This window comes from Suncus etruscus, chromosome 20, assembly GCF_024139225.1.
Source record: "Suncus etruscus isolate mSunEtr1 chromosome 20, mSunEtr1.pri.cur, whole genome shotgun sequence".
NCBI classification, from domain to species: domain Eukaryota; kingdom Metazoa; phylum Chordata; class Mammalia; order Eulipotyphla; family Soricidae; genus Suncus; species Suncus etruscus.
This window is the reverse complement of record NC_064867.1, coordinates 3,851,680-3,871,566: the sequence shown is the minus strand read 5'-3', so window position 1 is coordinate 3,871,566 and position 19,887 is coordinate 3,851,680. Positions and strand designations below refer to the sequence as shown.

Genomic DNA, 19,887 nt, shown 5'->3' with positions numbered 1-19,887 from the left:
AGTGAATGGGAGCATCATTAATAAGTGAATGAGAGTGTCATTACTATGTCACAACTAGTTCAAAGAAGAATTCACACTTCCCATCAGACATAGATAATCAGATGTGCTGGCCTGCATTTACAAATAAATGCAAATGTCATCAGTATTCATGGAGTACTGACTGGCTATTTTCCACCAGATACAACTGATTTGTGTTTTTGTTGACAAGTACCATTTTCATTATTCTCCATCTTTAGACAGCTTTCAAAGTAGGAAATAGTTCAAAGACATTGAAAAAGAAGACACAGAAGTGTATGCTAGAAAAGATACCCCAATGGATGATCATTTTTGCTCATTTCAGTCTTTCAAATTTACACAGAAATACCCTTGAATTATTTTAGCAAATATGAGGTTACTTAACCAATAGTCTTTATTAGAGAAGAAAACTGTAATTTGAATGATTAAAGGCAAACAACAACAAGCTTTTGGGGAATATTAAAATATAGATTATTGGGCTCCATCTATATATAGAAAGTCATATCCCAGCTGGCAACGTGCAGGGGTTGGTTGATGTTCCTGCAGATTATAATTTTCCCTGAATCTAAGAACAACTGTACTTATGCAAAGATAAACAGAAGCCTAGCAGCTTTGGAATACAGTTTTCCTAATTCTTAGTCGATGATCAGTACTCTGGTCTACACTGAATTTTTGGCATGTAACTTGGTGGTAATGTCCTTCACTCTGCAAAGCTTTATAATTTCCATAAAATAAGAAAATGAGAGCCCAGGAGACAAAGTAAAACAAAATAAGACTCCCTTGGTGTCTCATTCCATTCTCTAAGTACATTACTGCTTGGCAAATGCATCAACTTAATTAAAACTAAATGTAATTCTAATGCACCAATTTGATTTAAAAATAATCTTCACAGTCACCAGGACATCAAAATGCAATTAAGGCTATTTGTGGAAAGTGTCTGATGCATATTATGTTCTGATGCTGCACTATGTCAAGAACCCAGATCTTCCCGAATGTCAGTAATGTGTTTAGCTGCCTCCCTCTCACTCAAATGCCTCTTTCAATTAGGTTCTGGAGAGCATTATCCATGACAGTTCAGGGACATTTACCAAATTCCATCCAAATGGCCCTTAAGCTGAATGTTTTTTCTTGAAGCTGGTCTCTGAACTTGGAAAAACGCAGGCAATGTTAAAAATTATAGTCTTAAAACAAAACCATACTGCAAATTCAGGAGTTTCTTGTTACCTGTCCATGAGCTCAGACTATAAAAGGCTCTGGACCAGAATTATGGAAATTGAGAAATGGGTCTAGCGAAAAATTAAGCCATAGATCTAAAACTAATGGGGTAATCTGCCGGCTCCATTTTCTGTTCTGTTCAGCTTGCTTTTTCCAGGTCCATTTGTTTCAGCTGAGTGGGTATGATTGCTCTAAACTTGATTCGGGGTCCTTTTTGCCTACTAGATGGAAAAGCATAAAATATAAAATTATCCCCCAAATACTTGCAGAATAAAAGAGGCAATTTTGATGAGTTTTCATGAAGCTTGGGCAGTGTAAGAAGCAGCTTCATCTCACGTTAGTAGCGAATTCAAACCTGTGAACGCCTGAAACTTCTTGTGTGCAAATGCAAGGAGTCATATCCTTTTCATTTAGTAAATATTGCTGTCTCCCTCCAGACCATTTGCCTATACTCCAACTCATCCAACTTATCTATTACAATCCTGATACAACTTTTGTGGCCACAATCTGGAGTGGAGGAAAAAGGGATGAGGGATAGGAATATAAAAAGTCAGAAAAACTTTTCTAAAGTTCTGGATTGTATCAAAGGTCAATGTCTGAAGTCATGATTAAGATACAAGGTCAAAGACATTTTTATTAACTAGTTACCTTTGCAAAAAGTCTCCAAGAGGAGGTTACTCAGAAAGTATTGCTTGGGGCCAGAGAGATAACACAGTGGTAGGTGTTTACCTTGCACACAGCAGATCCAGGACTAACAGTGATTCGAATCCCAGCATCCTGTATTGTCCCCCTGCCTGCCAGGAGCAATTTCTGAGCATAGAGCCAGGAGTAACCCCTGAGCACCACCTGGTGTGACCCAAAAACAAACAACAACAACAACAACAAAAGAAAAGAAAGTATTGCTCACTAGTTTTTGGATTCCCAAGTGATAAAAATACATGTATTTAAGGAAAATATATAATGCTAAACACTTATTGTATATTATAATACCAAGGACTTTCATATACTGTATTTTTCTTTTTTTTTTTTTTTTTTTTTTTGGTTTTTGGGCCACACCCGTTTGATGCTCAGGGGTTACTCCTGGCTATGTGCTCAGAAATCGCCCCTGGCTTGGGGGGACCATATGGGACGCCGGGGGATCGAACCGCGGTCCTTCCTTGGCTAGCGCTTGCAAGGCAGACACCTTACCTCCAGCGCCACCTACCCGGCCCCCATATACTGTATTTTTCATACCATAAGACAGTCTGTTTTCCCCACAATGTGTGTCTTATGGATTGAATACTGCCCGGAGTGCAAGGGAGGAGAGCATCTAAAAATCATGTGCGTCTTATGGGCAGGTGCATCTATTGAGCAGTATACACAGCAGCTTTAAAAGATAAACATAATCTATAAATATGTTATACATAGCATGTAATGAAAATATTGTTAATGTGTCTGAGATTTTTTTATTTTAAGTTGTTTTGGGGGGGCATCATTAAAGGATCACACTAAGCTGTACACAGTCTTACTTCTAGCTCTGTGATGGTTGATCGTTTTCTGGCAGGGCTTGGGAGTGCTAAAGATCAAATCCAGATCAAACTCACATGGGGTGCCCAGGATCAAACCCAAGTTGGTCTGCTAGGCAAAATACCTAGATAGTTGAATCTAGAGGAAGCATATATGCTTACAACTTTGGTTTAGAGTAAATTCCACATTTATTTAAACCTCTTAGCATATACCTTTTTTTTTGTTGTTGGTTTTTCTTGAGTCACACCCAGCAGTGCTCAGGGGTTCCTCCTGGCTCTGCACTCAGAAATTGCTCCTGGCAGGCTCGGGGGACCATGTGGGATGCTGGGATTCGAACCACCGTCCTTCTGCATGCAAGGCAAATGCTTTACCTCCATGCTATCTCTCCGGCCCCAAGCATATGTCTTTTCATTGAGCAATGATATATACTGTAAATTGACATGTTTTATGTACTTTTCCTTTAAGACTGTCAGCATTTTGAGAACAGTAACTATGTCTTTAAAAAATATCCAGTATTTTCTCCTACACATGGATGCACATAAAAACTGTTATGCTGAATGAAATAAGTAAGACACACACACACACACACACACACACACACACACACACACACACAGAATAGTCTTGCTCATCTATGGGTTTTAAGAAAAATAAAAGACATTATTGTAATAATGCCCAGAGATGAGGGTTGGAAGGACCTCATGATATGAAGCTCACCACAAAGGACAGTTAGAGAAATAACTACACTAACAACCACCACGATAATGTTAATGAGTGAGAGAAGTAGAATGCCTGTCTCAAATACAGGCAAGGGGTGGGGGAGGAGGAAGTTGGGGGACATTGGTTTGTAATCATGGCACTTAAATATTTATTTAAGAAAAGATATTCTGATAGAATTAATCAATATTAATCCTTTTAAGTATTTAGAGGTCTGACAAATTAATCCTTGAAACTATGGAAGTAAAGGTAGAGTTCACTTAGGAACTCTACACATGATGAATCAAGAACATGATGTCATCTGCTGTTAGGTCAGTGTGCAAGTTTTTTGGAATGTGCCATAATAGTAATAACCTAAACACAGTAAGAATTGGTTCATGGAAAAGGTGCAGGTGAGCCCCAGAAGTACAAAATATCTGAAGTATATCCTCGCTGATAAATATCTGTCCCATTGCCCAAGAGGGGAAGGAAAAATTTAAGACTTAGACTTCATTCCCTTCTGTGATTTGCTCCTGTCGAGCAGGTGGAAACACGTTCTAGTCCTTTAACAGCAGGTGTACATGGACACCACGTGACTGTATATGTGTTGAAGATGAATTTAGAAGAGAATTTAGAGTTGAGAGTAAGGAGCTGCCACACAGTCACAGAGGTTGCCCCTAGGAGTCAAGGTTACAATAAGCCTGAGCCATGAAGGCATTTTACCACTACCCTGGAGTTGGAGTTCCTGAGATTTCCAGGGTTTCTTGTGGGTTAGCTAATTTGCATGATTTTTTGGGCTCCAGCTGTTCCTGTTGTCTGGCACCTGGTCCCAGGGCAAGTATATCTGAAACTTCTGGCATGTACATAGTGTCCTGGGAATATAGTAGTCCAATAAGGGATGTGGTTGGGCTGGGGGAAAGGAGAGGTTGATGCTTAAGAAGGGAGACTAATCGGCTTCTAGCTAGAGTTGAGAAACAATTGTTAAAGTAAGTTTTAAAAAATTTTATACACTGGGGCCAGAGAAATAGTGCAGCAGGTAGGGCTTTGCCTTGCTTGCGGTTGACCTGGATTCAAACAATCCTCATCATCCCATGTGGTTGCCTCTGAGTCTTCCATGAATAATTTCTGAGTGAAAAACTAGGAATAAGCCCTGAGCACCTGTACACTGAAGTGCTTTTTATCTTGCATGATTCCTTTGAGACTCACCAAGAGTGGAGTGTTGGTAAAGATTTGCAGAGAGTGTGGTCTCTGGGACATAATGTTAAAATTGATGGGTTATAACCAGAGGGGCACGAGAGTGGTTCAAATATCACAAACTATGAATTTGCTGAGCCAGATGGTAGAGAATTGTCTTGGTTTCAGGTGCTGCCCTTAGCAAGAATCTGCCTACAGGGGAAAAAAAAAGGTCATTAGAATGAACTGGCCCAGTTGGCCGAGTCTCACTTGGGAGTTAAATGATTAGTGTTTAACTAATATTAGCAGAAGTCTACCCTTGTTTTTGATGACTGCATCCAATTTATTGCTTTCATATCCCTCAAGACAAGTTGCAATTATATTGTCATTAGCTTTAGATACACATTAAATATTTATTATTATACATATACTAATTAAATATTTTTATTCTGTAATTTCCTCTTTTAGCCATCTTTCTCATTAGGCAATTAACTTTAGTGAAAACTTTACTTACCAAAATATAACTCCTGTTAGGACAACCGGCTCTTGCAGCATTGGCATTCTAAAATATTTGTTAAATGATTAGCAAATAGGAAAATATTAAAGAAATTCTGTAACTATTCTTACTCACCAAGCCATTTTCTGAGCCTGGCAGAGCTCTTTTATAGGAGAAGACAGAGTCCCCATCACAATGTCAGCAATTTTTCTTGTGTTGCTCATAAAACCATAGATGTATTCCTGTGAACATCTTATTCTAATTGTGGCTTAGTCACAAGGGTCCTGCACTCAACACCGTCAACTTCTGCATGCAGGATGGGTGTATCTAAACTCTAAACTCTAAAAATAGAAGTTTGATTCCAGTGGCCCCATCTCTTTTTTATCCTTAGGAAAAAGTGTGTCCCTCAATCCTGGCTTTATTCTCTACTTAGGATTTCTACCAAACCATCGGAACAGTCATTGTACTTGAGAATAACACATGATTTCTTGGGTTATTAGGTGAAATAAAATCCGTTGGAGCTAAAAGGATTTTTCTACATCACTTTCATTTTTGCTGCTTAATTAAATCCCTCACCTGGGAAGAGTGATTTTTTTTTCAGCTATCTCATTTTCTGTGGCATCAGCACAAAGCTGTGACTGTTGAAATACCAAAATACCAATTGTGTTTAATGCTTCAGGTGCAATAAGCCTGTTATATTTGGAATCCCCTATGAAGATAGATATTAACAAAGAATTGAAAATGAAAGCACAGGAGATTGAATCAGAATAGCAAAATGAACACACAAATCTACTTCTCCACTTGCTACATCCCTTACCGTGTCAGAAAAAATGTATTTTTTAAAGAGTATATTTATAACAGTACTAGAAAATAAGAAATACTGCTAACAGAGAACCAAAAATCTTGGGAATTTCCTGGCAGACTACAGAAAATAACTGAGTTGAGAATAGTGAATAAGAACCAGCTATCAAAGGATGCTCTGGGGGAACAAAAAACACTTCATATATTGGAGGGCATTCAAAGACACACTATGCACACAGCAAATTCATTGAAGAACATAAGGAAGTCCCAATGAGTTGATTGCATTCTTATCCCAAATTAATCATCCTTTCCTTGGCCATGAAACTTAATTTTTTTCTCTCACCATAAAGGTTACCCTCACTCAATTTATTCATTGCCTGAATCTAGACAGGTTTGGGTTTTTGTTTTTTTGGTTGTTTTTTTTTTTTGGTTTTTGTTTTGTTTTGTTTTGTTTTTTGCTCTTTGTTTTTATATCTTTATTTATGAGATCTGAAGAGAAACCAGAGTATTATAATACCTTTATTTAAGCACCATGATTTTGGTTGGGTTTTAGTTATAAAAAAGAACACACCTTCCTTCACCAGTGCAACCTTACCACCACCAAAGCCCCCATTTTCTCCTCCCCCAACTTCTGCCTGTATTCAAGACAGGCAATCTATTTCTTTCATTCAGTGCCATTATCATGATAGTTGTCAGTGTAGTTGTTTTTTTTTTCTCTAAATGCACTTACCCTTCTTTGTGGTAAGCTTCATATCTTAGGCTGGTCCTTCCAGCCCTCATCTCTATTGTCTCTGGGTATTATTACAATCTTGTCTTTTATTTTTCTTAAATCCCACAGATGAGTGAGACTATTTATGTGTCTATCTCTCTCCCTCTGACTTATTTCACTCAGCATAATACAGGTTTTGTGATTTGTTTTGTTCAATAAAAAGAAGTGGGAGTAGTGAGTTTTCAGTTGATGTAGCACCAAATGTAGGTAGTTTATATGTTTTTCATGTTTCAATTTGCTTCTTTGAAACTTTGCCATTTCCATAAATGTCCAACTAGCTTCTTAAGATAAGAGAAGCATAGACTAGAGCAAAGGTCATTCTGAGCAAACCAGACATGTGAGTGATATCTTTCAGGTTTTTTTATGATACATAATTGGGAAAATATATCTGATACAGACTACCAACTGTATTCATAATACATTGTTGCTTATGAGCACTAGGCAGCAATGGTGTTTGACCAAAATTTAAACTAATACTTGTACAATAAGAAAAGGGAAACTATGCTTAATGAGGAGTCCACAGTGGTCTGAAAAAATGAAATGATTATGTTCGGATAATTTTGTACCTCCCTACTTGCTAGAGGAGAGCAAAAGGAAAAGGAAAAGCCAGCTCTAATCAGAGGACAAGTTAGCTTAACTGCTCTCTTACCAAGGTGAGAATGCCTTTAATCAAATGACCTGCTTATGATAGTTGGTAATAATAGTACAATACTCCATCCTGCTAGAGTGTATAATTGCAAACCTATGAAACTCAGATGATCAATTTATGCACCATGATTTTTTTTAAAAGTGCTTCAAATTAACCACATTCAGGAAGGAGACCCATTGCATTAACAGATGGATTCAGTAACAGAGAAGCCCACTAAGGTACTCAGGTCATTCTACTTCTATTTTTAACCATTAATATAATATTTAAAAAAAAAAACAAGAAATATGAACATTGCAAAATATACCTTTCTATGAAGTAATAAAATAAATTGGTAAACTAATTAGAGAGGTTGAAAAATTCAAAAATTCAAAAGAAATATTTTTTTCTTAAAAAATATAATGTCGGGCCCGGAGAGATAGCACAGCGGCGTTTGCCTTGCAAGCAGCCAATCCAGGACCAAAGGTCATTGGTTCGAATCCCGGTGTCCCATATTGTCCCCCGTGCCTGCCAGGAGCTATTTCTGAGCAGACAGCCAGGAGTAACCCCTGAGCACCGCCGGGTGTGGCCCAAAAACCAATATATATATATATATATATATATATATATATATATATATAAAATGTCATCATAAATTTTTATTGATATTTTATATCCACACAGAAAATGATAACTATGAAAAGGGGAGATTTTAGACAAAAAGTAACTCGGAATTTTTTTCTTTAAAAGTCTATGTATTATAATGGTGATGGGAGAGAAATGCACAAACACACAAAAAAGCACCTAAGATAAGTTTGAAAAAATAAGAAAAGGAAAATAGAAATGGAAAGTTCATAAGAAAGATAAAAGATGTGTTATTTCTCTAAAAGACTCAATGTTCAACATGTCTTCTGCTTCCAAGAAAGCAGAAGAGAAGAATGAACGAAAACAGAAGAAACAAAAGAGAAGAAAGCATGCTCCCAAATTGAATAATAATGAATATTCAAATTGTGAAAATTTCTATAAATGCTGAATACAAAGAATTAAAATATACACCCACTTGTATATGTGAAAGTTAAATAGAAAAAAGTACTTCGACAACCACAAAAGCATAACAAAAGCATCTTTTTGGTCAGTTAAACCATTTCTTCATCAACAGTTGAACCATTTCTTCATCAACATTTGAAAAGACATATACATATACATAAGTCTAGATCAATTTTCTATTGGTGTATTTCAGTAACACCAATAGAAAAGGTGGCAGTGAAACTTAGCAAAAGTATTCTAGATTTTAAAAAGACAGTGGCAGGGGAAAGAGATTTTATAGATTTGAGATGCTTGTGTTGCTTGCACCAAGGGAAAAAAGGGAAGAAATATAGATAGGTAGGAGGGAAATTTTGGAATTACACACACAAAAGAGTCACTTAGTCAGTAGTAAACAAACAAATCAAGTATACATCAACATATAGATGTAAGTGTATGGAGAAGAGTCTAGAAAAAACATAACATAGCACAGTGTTCCTCACTAGAAGACTATGGACAGAACATAAAAGGGGATCGCAACTTGAAACTTAATCACTTCCAAATTTTGGTGGATTTTTCTTTTTTTACAATGCAAGCATTATCACTTATGTGAACAAAAATAAAGCTAGATTATTTTCTTTAAAACATCACAGAAATTACATTTGCTTTCAATGTCCAACAAGTATCATAAATGGGAAAAATAATAAAAATCATATCTATTGTATTTCTATTTATTTCATGATTATTTGACTAAATGAAAAACTCTTACCTCCAATTTTCAAATGCCCTTTCTTCCCCCTTCATCTATTTCCTCACCCAACTTATTCATTCTTCATTTTAGACCAGGAGATATGATTACTCTTCTAGAAGACTCCAATGAAGACTGGTGGAAAGTGAGTATTTCTCTTTCTTTTATTTTCTTTTATTTTTGCTTGTTCTATTCACTCATGATAGGCCTCAAAGAACCATTGAGAAGCCTGAAAGTGAACCTGCATTGGCCACATACAGAGAATACACACTACTTTTTCTACTATTTCATCAGTCCATTTCTCTTTCTTTAAAAAAAAAAATCACTTGACACTGGTGATGGGTCTGGTTTTATAATTATGCATAGAAAAATACCAGTAACACTTAAAAATTAAAGAACTTTAATCAATTAGAATACTAATTAAAATTAATTCTTAAAAGACAAAATGGATAACAAAATAATAATGAATGCTACAATTATGGATGCATGCTTTCTTTTTGCCTTGCAGGGGAAAATTCAAGATAGAATTGGCTTCTTTCCAGCCAACTTTGTTCAAAGAGTACAAGACAATGAGAAGATTTTTAGATGTGTTAGAACGTTCATAGGGTCTAAGGAACAGGGACAGATAACACTGAAGGAGAATCAGGTGAGTAAAGCTCACTAGCCTGGAATAACCAAAACACAGCAATAGTCTATTTAAACCGTTTAAATCAGGAGCCAGAACAATGCCCTGTCAGTTAGCTCAACAGGCTGAGTGCATGCTGTACCCAGGAGGTCTGGGTTCAATCTTTAGTACCACCAGGAGCAACTCAGACTACTGATCCAGAAGTAGTTCCTAAGCGATACCAAGGCATCCCATGTCACAAACAACAGCTCACACCTGTCTGAATGAAAAGATCAAGCGTGCAGAACACTATCCAACAGGGTAACATCTAGAATGCATCTGTTTCCTTGAAGACCACTGGTCTCTGCTATGAGTCTGTATTCTAGTTTAGGCTGTGCTGTTCGCTACCAATGGAGACTAATTTTTCATTAGTCTGAGTTTCTGGGGAATGTGTCATCTGCCACTTTCTTCCAGAGTTCACCGCATTTTACATCTAACAAAAAGACACCTTTGAGTTATTCTTAAAGAGGCTGAGATCAAGGGCATCTTCCCATCACTGTAAAATAAGCAGAACAGAGGCATTCCCTCCTCTGGATAACTGTCTGATCCTAATTCATTGTCCTGTTTATTGTAGAATTTGTTGTGATGTTGTCAATATCCTGAAAAGTGATGTGAAAATGCCCTGCACCCGTGTGTTCTCAAACGTCTTACTTTGTACTCTTCCATGCCTTTCCTGAAATCTGACAATGACAGACACATGTAGCTCAGCTTTTTGTCCTACTCTACTTCTTTGTCTCCATTGACCTGAAAAAAGATTTCACCTGCCCATGTTCTCTGTCTGTCTCAGCTCCTCTTCTCTTCTATCATATCCTAGAATGCAAATCTCCAATTTTGCTTTTGGTGTATCTGGATATGATTTTAGAAATGAGACATTAGAAATTTTTCTCCTCTAATAAAAAACGTACCATAAGTAAATCCTAATTTCCAATTTAGTACATCAAAAACATACCTTTTTTCTATATACATTCTGACTATAATAATTTCCTAAAATATGAATGCATCTGGCTGATAAGATAATGACTTACCCCATAAAAATACAAATGGAAAATTCATTTATTTTAATACTAGTCTTGCTCAAATAATTACACAAACAAATCTTTGATGTTTCAATTTTGAAATTGTTTTTTAAAGATAGCTTTTAAGTTCCATAAGAAAACAAAATGATTTCTTTATAATTATATCTGATATGACATTTTTAAAAATTGTTTTTCTCAACTTCATCAACCATTTTATTTGCCACTATGGCCCCAAATGATTTAACCAGTTTCAAGCTAATAAATACACCCTCAAAGAATGATTTGCTCTTTTTATGACTTCAGAAGTATCTCTAGAAGAAAAATCTCAAGAAAGTAATATAGAAGAATAGATTTTTAAAACATGCTGAATCCCTGCTTTGTAATATCAATTAATAAAATAAATAAAAGTTAGTAAAAATTAAAGAGCAATAACATTGGTATTTTTCATATACACATTAGCAAAAGTTAGAGGTGAGAATCAATGAATTAGTGAAATCAGTGAAATTGACATCTTCATAAATGCTAGAAAACATCATCATCTTTTTGTATATGATTTGGTATCCTGAGTTTTATGATGTTGCTCAACTTCATGAATACATTAATTCCATTTTCCATAATGTACCCAAGGAAAATATATAAAATAGATTTTTTTTGGATTTTTGGGCCACACCCAGCGATGCTCAGGGATTACTCCTGGCTATGAGCTCAGAAATCACTCCTGGCTTTGGGGACCATATGGAACGCCGGAGGATCGAACCGCAGTCCATCCTAGGCTAGCACCAGAAAGGCAGACACCTTACCACTCCGCACCACCACTCCAGCCCCTAAAATAAAATTTTTAAATAATTTAAAAACTACTAAAATGATGATCATCATTCTTGTATTCCTAATAGTTAAAATAATAACAAGTTTCATGACAGTGGGTAAAGTTAATAACACTTTCTGATGTTAGAAATGGATGGATGGATTCTGGAATTCAAACCCAAATCCTACTCACCTTTCCCCAAATGTATCCACAAAGGGAGAAATTAAAATGGCCCTGCTGTTCCAATGTTATTATTACAAACACAACAATATTTTATATATAGTAAATATATATTACAATAGTTATTATAACCTCCCTATAGTCATTATTCCAATCACTTTAGTATAGACCTGTCTAAATCTCAAAATCTTGCAACTTTGTAGGCCCACAGGAGAGAGTGATGGACCAGAAAGTAATATGGAAAGCTGGCCTCTAAGAAAGGTGACCTGATGTCTTCCAAAAAGAATTTAGAATACATAGGCTTTAATAGATGGTGAAAATTCCCTGGCTCATGTGGACAAATCATATATTTTCTCTTTGGATAAATCAGAACAAACCTAGAATAAGACAAATATCTACAGTGAAGGAATAAATTAAGAATTAATGGCATCCTAGTAACGAAAAAGTCATATAAGCATCAAGGGAAAATATGCTCAAAATTTTCTTGAAGGTTTTTTTTTATTCCCATTTAAGATACTTTCAAAAAGTAAAATATGAAAGGCTAAGTTTAAAAAGCAAAATTGAAAATAGTTTTTTCTATCCAATAATATAAGAGTGCACAGCCTTGCTTTAATTTTTCTGGGCCTCAGTGCTTAACATGATTCACTTATGTTGATATGTCCACACATTTACGGTCTCACAACACACACACACACACACCAGTACCACATGCTCTCTAGTATGTCTAATTGTAGCAGCATCTGCATCTGTAAATACAAATATCCCAAGAGGTGTATGCCTTCTAATTAAAAAATCTCTAATATCCTTAGAAAATTGGGTCATTATTCTATTGTCTTTAAATTTTACTTGAAATTGTTGTTCTTCCCACTTACAAAATTGCTCATAAACATACCACATAAAGACATTAAGACAGACACAACTTTGAAAAACTTCCTTTTACCTTGATCCTTAAGCATGAGATATATGTTTAAAGAGACCAAGACCCAAAACCCCAACTACAAATATGTTTGTAAACATGGTGCTTAAATAAAGATAATTAAAAATAAATAAATAAATAGAAAGACCAAATGCCATCACTGTGCTGACATAATGTACCCAAGATCTTCTGCTCCTTCATTTACTGCACAAGTTGCCCATTTTCCCTGGACCCTGTGTTTGTCTAACATGTAGCTTCCTGCACCATCCACAGAGTCATCTTGTCATCTACCTATAAAAAGTGGTGGCATATGAGAGAATGCCCTTACCCACTGCATGTTCAGGAAACTACTACCCCTGAAGATAGTACATAATGCTCTGTCTCCCTTGAAAGTATATGTTGATCTCTCATGGCTAATCCTTACTGGATTGTGATCATCTGTTTTGGTTAAAAAGCTCTAAGTTGGTGTCTTGCACTAAACCACACACCTCAAACAATGTTGAGCAAAACTCTGAACAGTAAACCAAACCTCTGAGCTGTACATATATATACATACCAATAGCATGATTAGGATCTCAGGAACAGCAAGTGTTATGAAGGGAAGGACAATTGAATCAAAAGGTCCTTTTAAAACAATTCCCTTTCAAACCACCTCCCTGATGGGCATGCCAGGCAATAGACCATCCTCCTCAATTGGAAATCCCTATTTCCAATGTCATACACACCCCATCCCAAAAAAGGTATTTTTTAAAAATATTGAGACCAATATACCAAAAATATCTATTGAGACCAATGTGAATTACAAGACTTTAACAGTTGTATTTAAGTGACAGTGAATTAGAACCATCCCCACTACCAGTGTTGACCTTTCTCCACCATACCTCCACCCTTAGCCCCCTGGACTGCTCGTGTAACAGGTCCCTTTTGTGTATAGCTTGTTGTAGTTTGAGTTTAATAAGCAGTATTTTTAACTAATGCTTCAAACTTCTCTAGTTTACCCCCATTTGGAACACACTTCCTGTTCCAAAAATTTAGGATGCTAAAAAAAAATTTTAAATGAATCAAGCTTGAGGAAAATGTTCACCATTTAGAATACTGTTTTAAATTATTTCTGCTAGCCTATTTGATTTTTTTCTCAGAATAATTGTGTGCCTCCCCATTTGAGCTGAAACACTATTTTTGAGGTTATTCCAATACAAATCAGTAGAGCCAGAAGGCAAATTAAGACTTGTTCAAGTTGATCAATTTCCTGAAGCAGAACATCTGCTCAGTGATTCCTACCAATTCCTTGGCCTCTTCCTGAAATAATATGTTCTCTGAGAATGGGCCCCTCATCGGCATTCTTTGCCCTCATGTTTGAAGTGACAGTGTCCTGGGGTAGGTAATACAGGTGAGGCAAACCATGCAACTTCCTTAATAGGGCACAATCAAGATGCCATCATAGCTTTTCAGTCTGCCCTCAAACCAAAAGGATCTCCTGGTGTTTGTCTAGTGTAGTAATTGATTTTATTTTATTTTTGAATAGAGGTAGAGATTTGAACTACATCTCATGATACTTGAGGGCTATTCCTGGGGACCATCTATGTGGTTCCAGATATTCCTGCAGGCAAAGCAGGAGCTTTGCTCTTTAAACCATCTCTTTAACCCCAACCTGGCATCCTCAGGGAGTATGTGGTTTTTAAATCACCTGAATGAGAACAACTTTAGATTTTGTCAAAAAATACTTCACCCCAGAAACGGGTTTTTTCCTTTTTTTTTTTTTTTTCTTTTACTGCTGAAGCAGTAAAATGAAAAATTGGTCTCCTTCCAAACTCTCCAGGTGTTCGGATCACAGCCAAAGTCAGATGGTTCTTATTACATTATCTCACTTTTAAGTCCTAGGATTGTTCTATAATAATTGATAACATTTTAAGTTCCATTAAATTTGAGTCTAGAGAAAAAAGTCGTAGAGGTCTCTTTACTCCTATGTAAGTTCTCTGCTTTCAAACCTTGTTGCCAAGATAGCAATTATATTCTGAAAAATGTCAACAACTTGAGAAAAAATTGCATTTTAAAATCTTTTATAGAGATATTTCTTCAACTTAGTGTCCTAAATTATTTTTTATGTAAAATCCCAAATTGTGTTTGTTTGGAGGAAAGTTTTAGCTTAGTAGCAAGAGCACAGTTCCAAGTGTTGACAGATTTGGAATGGTATTCTGTGTGGTTTGACAAAATCCTCTTAGAAGGCCAACATATTCATCTGTGAAATAAGAAGAGTAGCTTCTCCCCCATATTAAGTTAACAGTTAAGAGTGGACCCCTGAACAAATTACTTGGACCTATCCCTGGACATTGTGGATATGTGACAAGACCATTCTCCTCCTTTGTCATTCTACAAAGCAAAACCTAAGTGTGAAATTTATCTGAAGTAATCTAGTCCCTAGCCAGCAGCAGCAAGATATTTATAACTCTAAAAATCCAAAAAGATTAATGGTAATGGTTATTATCAGGGAAATAGAAGAAATTTTATTTTGAAAACAAATGCAATGCATCTTTTTGATTAAATATTTCTGTCCCAGTTGTTTGGTCTCACAATTATTCTATTAGTTTTTCTATAGACCTTTTCTTTCCAAATAGAATTAGGTTTTCCTTTTATTGTGAAATTTATCTCTGCACAGACTATGTTTCTCATTTTAAAAATTGTCTAAACTATGTTAAATCAACTTTAAGCACCAAATTATTTTTAATTGATTTGTGGGCCTCTCATATTTATAAAACAACTTTTATTTCACTCGTGTATTCTTGGGGCTGGAGCTGAAATACAGCAGGATAGGGCATTTGTCTTACAGCAGCCAATCCAAATTTTATCACCAAAATGTCTTAAGGTTCTCCTAGCACACCAGGAGTGATTCCTGAGAATAGATTCAGAAGCAAACCATGAGCACAACCAGTGGGACCCAAAACCCATACCAAAACAACAATGCAAAATGAAAGAAATCTTGTGTTCTGTCAAAGCTTTAAAGAAAAAAAGTTAGATTATTTTTAAATTATAGTAATAGTGCATTATTTAATTAAATTAAATTTATTGTGGAGAAATTTTGGAAAAACAAAAGGTATTAAAGAAAAAGTAAAACCATAGATAATTCAACCATCAAACTATTTTGTGCGATCATTGTTCTATATTTCCCATCAAACTTTGCATCTAACTCATCATATTCAATTTTATTTTATTTTTATTGTTCAAGATAATATTTATTTTTAATAATATCTTTATTTAAGCACCATGATTTCAAATATATTTGTAGTTCGGTTTCAGTTATAAAAAAAAACAACACCCTCTTCACCAGTACAACCTTCCCATCACCAATCCCCCACTCTCCCTCCTCCCCACCACCTACCTGTATTTGAGACAGGAATTCTTTTTCTCTCACTCATTACTATTGTCATAGTAGTTGTTAATGTACTTATTTCTCTAACTGCACTCACCATTCTTTGTGGTAAGCTTCATGTCATGGGCTGGTCCTTTCAGCTCTCATCTCTATTGTCTCTGGGTATTACTATAATAATGTCTTTTATTTTTCTTAAATCCCACAGATGAATGAGACTATTTCTGTGTCTGTCTCTCTCCTTTGAACTTATTTCTCTCAGCCTAATAGTTTCCATGACCATCCATATATAGAAAAATTTCAAGTTTCTTACAAAATATTTCTCAAGTTTTTAGAAACTGAATAGCATTTTATTTAATAAACCAGTAACTAGCCAATTTTGGCAAATGAATCAAGCCAGATCATGTTTTGATACAGCAACATTCGTTTGTATATGATTTATCTTTGTCTGCTTTTATCCTAGAGTAGCCTACTTGAGTAGTTGGAATAAAGATAATATAACCTACAAAGCCAAAAAAAAGTTTTACTCTGGTCCTCTACTGAAAAAATAATCTTGCTCAGAGAATAGAGCATTTGCTTGCATGCTACCAACCCAGGCATCCCAATCAATCCCTGGTACCCACATGGTTCTCTGAGCACCACCAGGAGTAATCCCTGTGACCCCCCACAAAACAATCTAGCAATTTATAATCTAGGTCTACATGAAAGTATATAAGTATTCACTGATTTCTGGGTGTTTAAAATATTTTATCCTTTATTTTTGATAATTTCAGTGATCATTTTAAAACTAATTGCTTCTTCGTGACTGATTACTTTGGAAAGAGTTTTGATCCACACCTAATGGTGCTTAGTGGCTATTTTGGGGTCTGTATTCAGGAGTGACCCTTGATAGTGCTCAGCAGACACTATATGGTACCAGGTATTGAATGGAAGTTAGATACATGTCCTCCTGGAAGACAAGCTACTTACCCCCTGAACTATCTCTGCTCAACTCTGGTTACTTTTACAATATATTTTAGGAAAACAGTTATTTTCCAGTTATTGATATACTCTTATCAAATTTCTCTAAAAAAAAAACACTACCAGTTGATACCTGTATCAGCTATCTCCTCCTTAAAATTCCTTAACACCAGGTTGTTGGCTGATATAACAGTCACTTTTGTTCTTTTTCATGATGCAAAGCCTTGATGTGGAATCTTGGTGATTTTGGTCACCTTTATCCACCCATAAATCAAGTAACCCCAATAGAATTGATCAGATTAATGTGATTCTGATTGAATAACATTATATAACAATTATTATTGTTGTTGTTATTAATATTATTCTCAGGTGGTTATTTTGGTGATAAATTGATGGCCAAGTTTCTGTCAATGAGCTCTGTCAGCTAAAGTGCTCAGAAGAGTTTAGTTGGGTTTGCCATCCTTTCTGGTTCCTTTCCCCCTCCTTTCTATAATGCCCTTGTCTTTGCTTCAATGTTACTATTCAAGGGAGAAATTTCTTACTCCTAGGTTCAATCACCACATACCAGAGTCTCCTTTCAAACGTATATTATTATTATTATCTAGCCAGACCATACCTTCTACCCTTCAGCGCAGTGACAGGGCCAGTTCTGGAATAGGAATGGTGTAGGCATCTATTTGCTTGAGAGTTTCATTTAACTTCCTGATAGGATCTGTGTACGCATGAAAGCATCCTTAATATGATATACTAAGGACTTTTCTCATGCCACAGACTAGCCGCTGTGATAAGCATTATCCCCATCTGTCCACATAGCAACTCTCAGAAAAGACAAGCTATGATGAATCCCATTTGCTTTTTATAAAACCAAACCTCAGAAAGTATTCATTGTTGGGCCTCCTGCCAAACCCTGGCTCTGCCTAATGTTTTAGCAACCTTTTCCCCTTGCAAGAGTCCCACTTCCCATCCTGATAAAGTCTCCCTTTCACCCATTTTGGTGGTCCTCTGCCCACCTGCAGCAGTGACTCAAGCACTACTATAAATAATATAAATCATTTGTCTGATGGTTTCTTCCTTGGCCTGCAGATCTGTGTGACTTCAGAAGAAGAACAAGATGGCTTCATCAGAGTCCTCAGCGGGAAGAAGAGAGGCCTCGTTCCCTTGGAGGTCCTGGAAAATGTCTGATTGCTGACCCTGCTCTCTTAACAGTGGGCACCCTTTGTTGAGGTGCCTTCTCTCACAGTGTCCATCCAGGGGCTGCCACACCGACCTGGTCAGCCAGGGAACCGCCTAAAAAGACTTGGGATCTGATACTGTCCGAGAAGAGCCGTGGAACTGAAAGCTCATGGCCCAACAGCCTACCCAGGGTGGGATAGAGGCTGAGTCCCAACAGACCCAAGTGCTGTATCTGGTGTAGACAATAGGACCACCACCTCCTCCAATCATCCCCAGATGTCTCTCTTTTACTCTCTTTGTGGTTGTACGCTAATCTAGTGGAGGGCGCTGCCATTTGCAATGTGACCCCAGTGTGAGGTTCAGATTCATGGCACCAGGTGTGATTCTGGTTCCAGATCTTTGTCCTCAGTACTACTCCATCAGCATTATCACATGACAAACCCCACCCAGGAACCTGCTGCTCAGCTTCCCATAGGCCAGTTCCCCTCCCAAACCCTCATCTCTAAGAGAAGGCCGTTCAGTCCTCTGAGTTCTTCCTGAGGGTGTGAAGGACTTCATTGGTGTGACTCCAGAGAGAGAGATCTGTCCTGCTCAAAGATTGTTGACAGGCAGGGGTCCTTCTGTGGTTCGCACACCAGGTGAGGAGAACATATGGTCTATAAGCAAAGGACAAAGTAGGCTAAGGTAGGGCAGAGTGAAGATGATGCCGAGCTTTCTGTTATTCAGTCTTTTCCATAAGTAGGGACTGGGGAAGAGAATCGAGTAGTAAGTCCACATGGGATGCTCCATGTTCATTTCCTACCCTTTGTACTAGAGGCAGTGTTTTTTTCCTGTACCTTCCTGGAGGATTCTCTTTTGGAGCTTGAGCCCACCTGAAACCAGGAACCAGGAACATGAAAGAGATCAACAACAATATCTTTTGAAAAAATGTAGCCCAATTGGCATTCATTCTTTTGGGCAATCTAGTAAACCCAAGCAGCTGTCAAATTGGGGGGAAATCCTTATTGCCTCATCCCTCTGCAAGCAGAGGAACTTGGGGCCAACTTAACATCCTCTAGGGGAATTTCTGTTACTCTGTACATGCACTAATGTTTACAAGAATGCAATATACTGTGATGCCTTCCTCTCTGAAACTTATCCTAGCACTTAAACTCGCATCTTTGCCACCATTAATAAGTTGAACTTCAATTCACAATTACCTTAAAATCAATGTCAGTTTGGTTTGTTTTGTTACAGAGCAATAATACCATTAGAGAATTTTTTCAAACTTAAGTGGCTGCATCTTGAGCATGTAACTCATTATTCCCAGAACCAAAGCATCATTCATCTCCATTTATTTTATTTTTGACCACTTAGCATGAGGCTGGGAGCTGAGAGAGGATGGCTAAGGAGGTTTCACAGTAGCTGGGATGCCTTACTCTCATTTTAAAGCCAGCATCCATAAGTTTCTCCTTCTCTGATAAAACACGCCCAATAATTGTACAGAGTCAAGACAGATTATTTGAGAGATAGGACAGCATGGCTGCCAATCTGTATAACGGATCAATGGAATGCCAGAGTACAATGTGCTTTGTCTCTAATTCAATATACCATTCAATAAAGACAACTTGGTGTCTTAGAAAAACCATAAAAGTGTGTGTGTGTGTTTGTATTATCTTCCTATGAAATATACATAGATTTTTGGTACAATGGTCTCACAAATATAGCTTGCATTAAAAGATGGCCCCCCAATAATCCTGTCT

The 19,887-nt window shown here is 36.8% G+C and overlaps 1 protein-coding gene across 1 annotated transcript in view; it reads left to right on the top strand.

Moving 5' to 3' along the window:
- The window catches only part of STAC (SH3 and cysteine rich domain), a 182,688-nt gene extending 164,080 nt beyond the window's left edge, over positions 1-18,608 (top strand). The window contains exons 10-12 of the mRNA XM_049766469.1: positions 9,161-9,212; positions 9,576-9,713; positions 18,056-18,608. Coding sequence (XP_049622426.1) covers positions 9,161-9,212; positions 9,576-9,713; positions 18,056-18,154 — 289 coding nt within the window. The 3' untranslated portion in view covers positions 18,155-18,608. The remainder of the gene's footprint in view (positions 1-9,160; positions 9,213-9,575; positions 9,714-18,055) is intronic.
- The last annotated feature ends 1,279 nt before the right edge of the window (positions 18,609-19,887 follow it).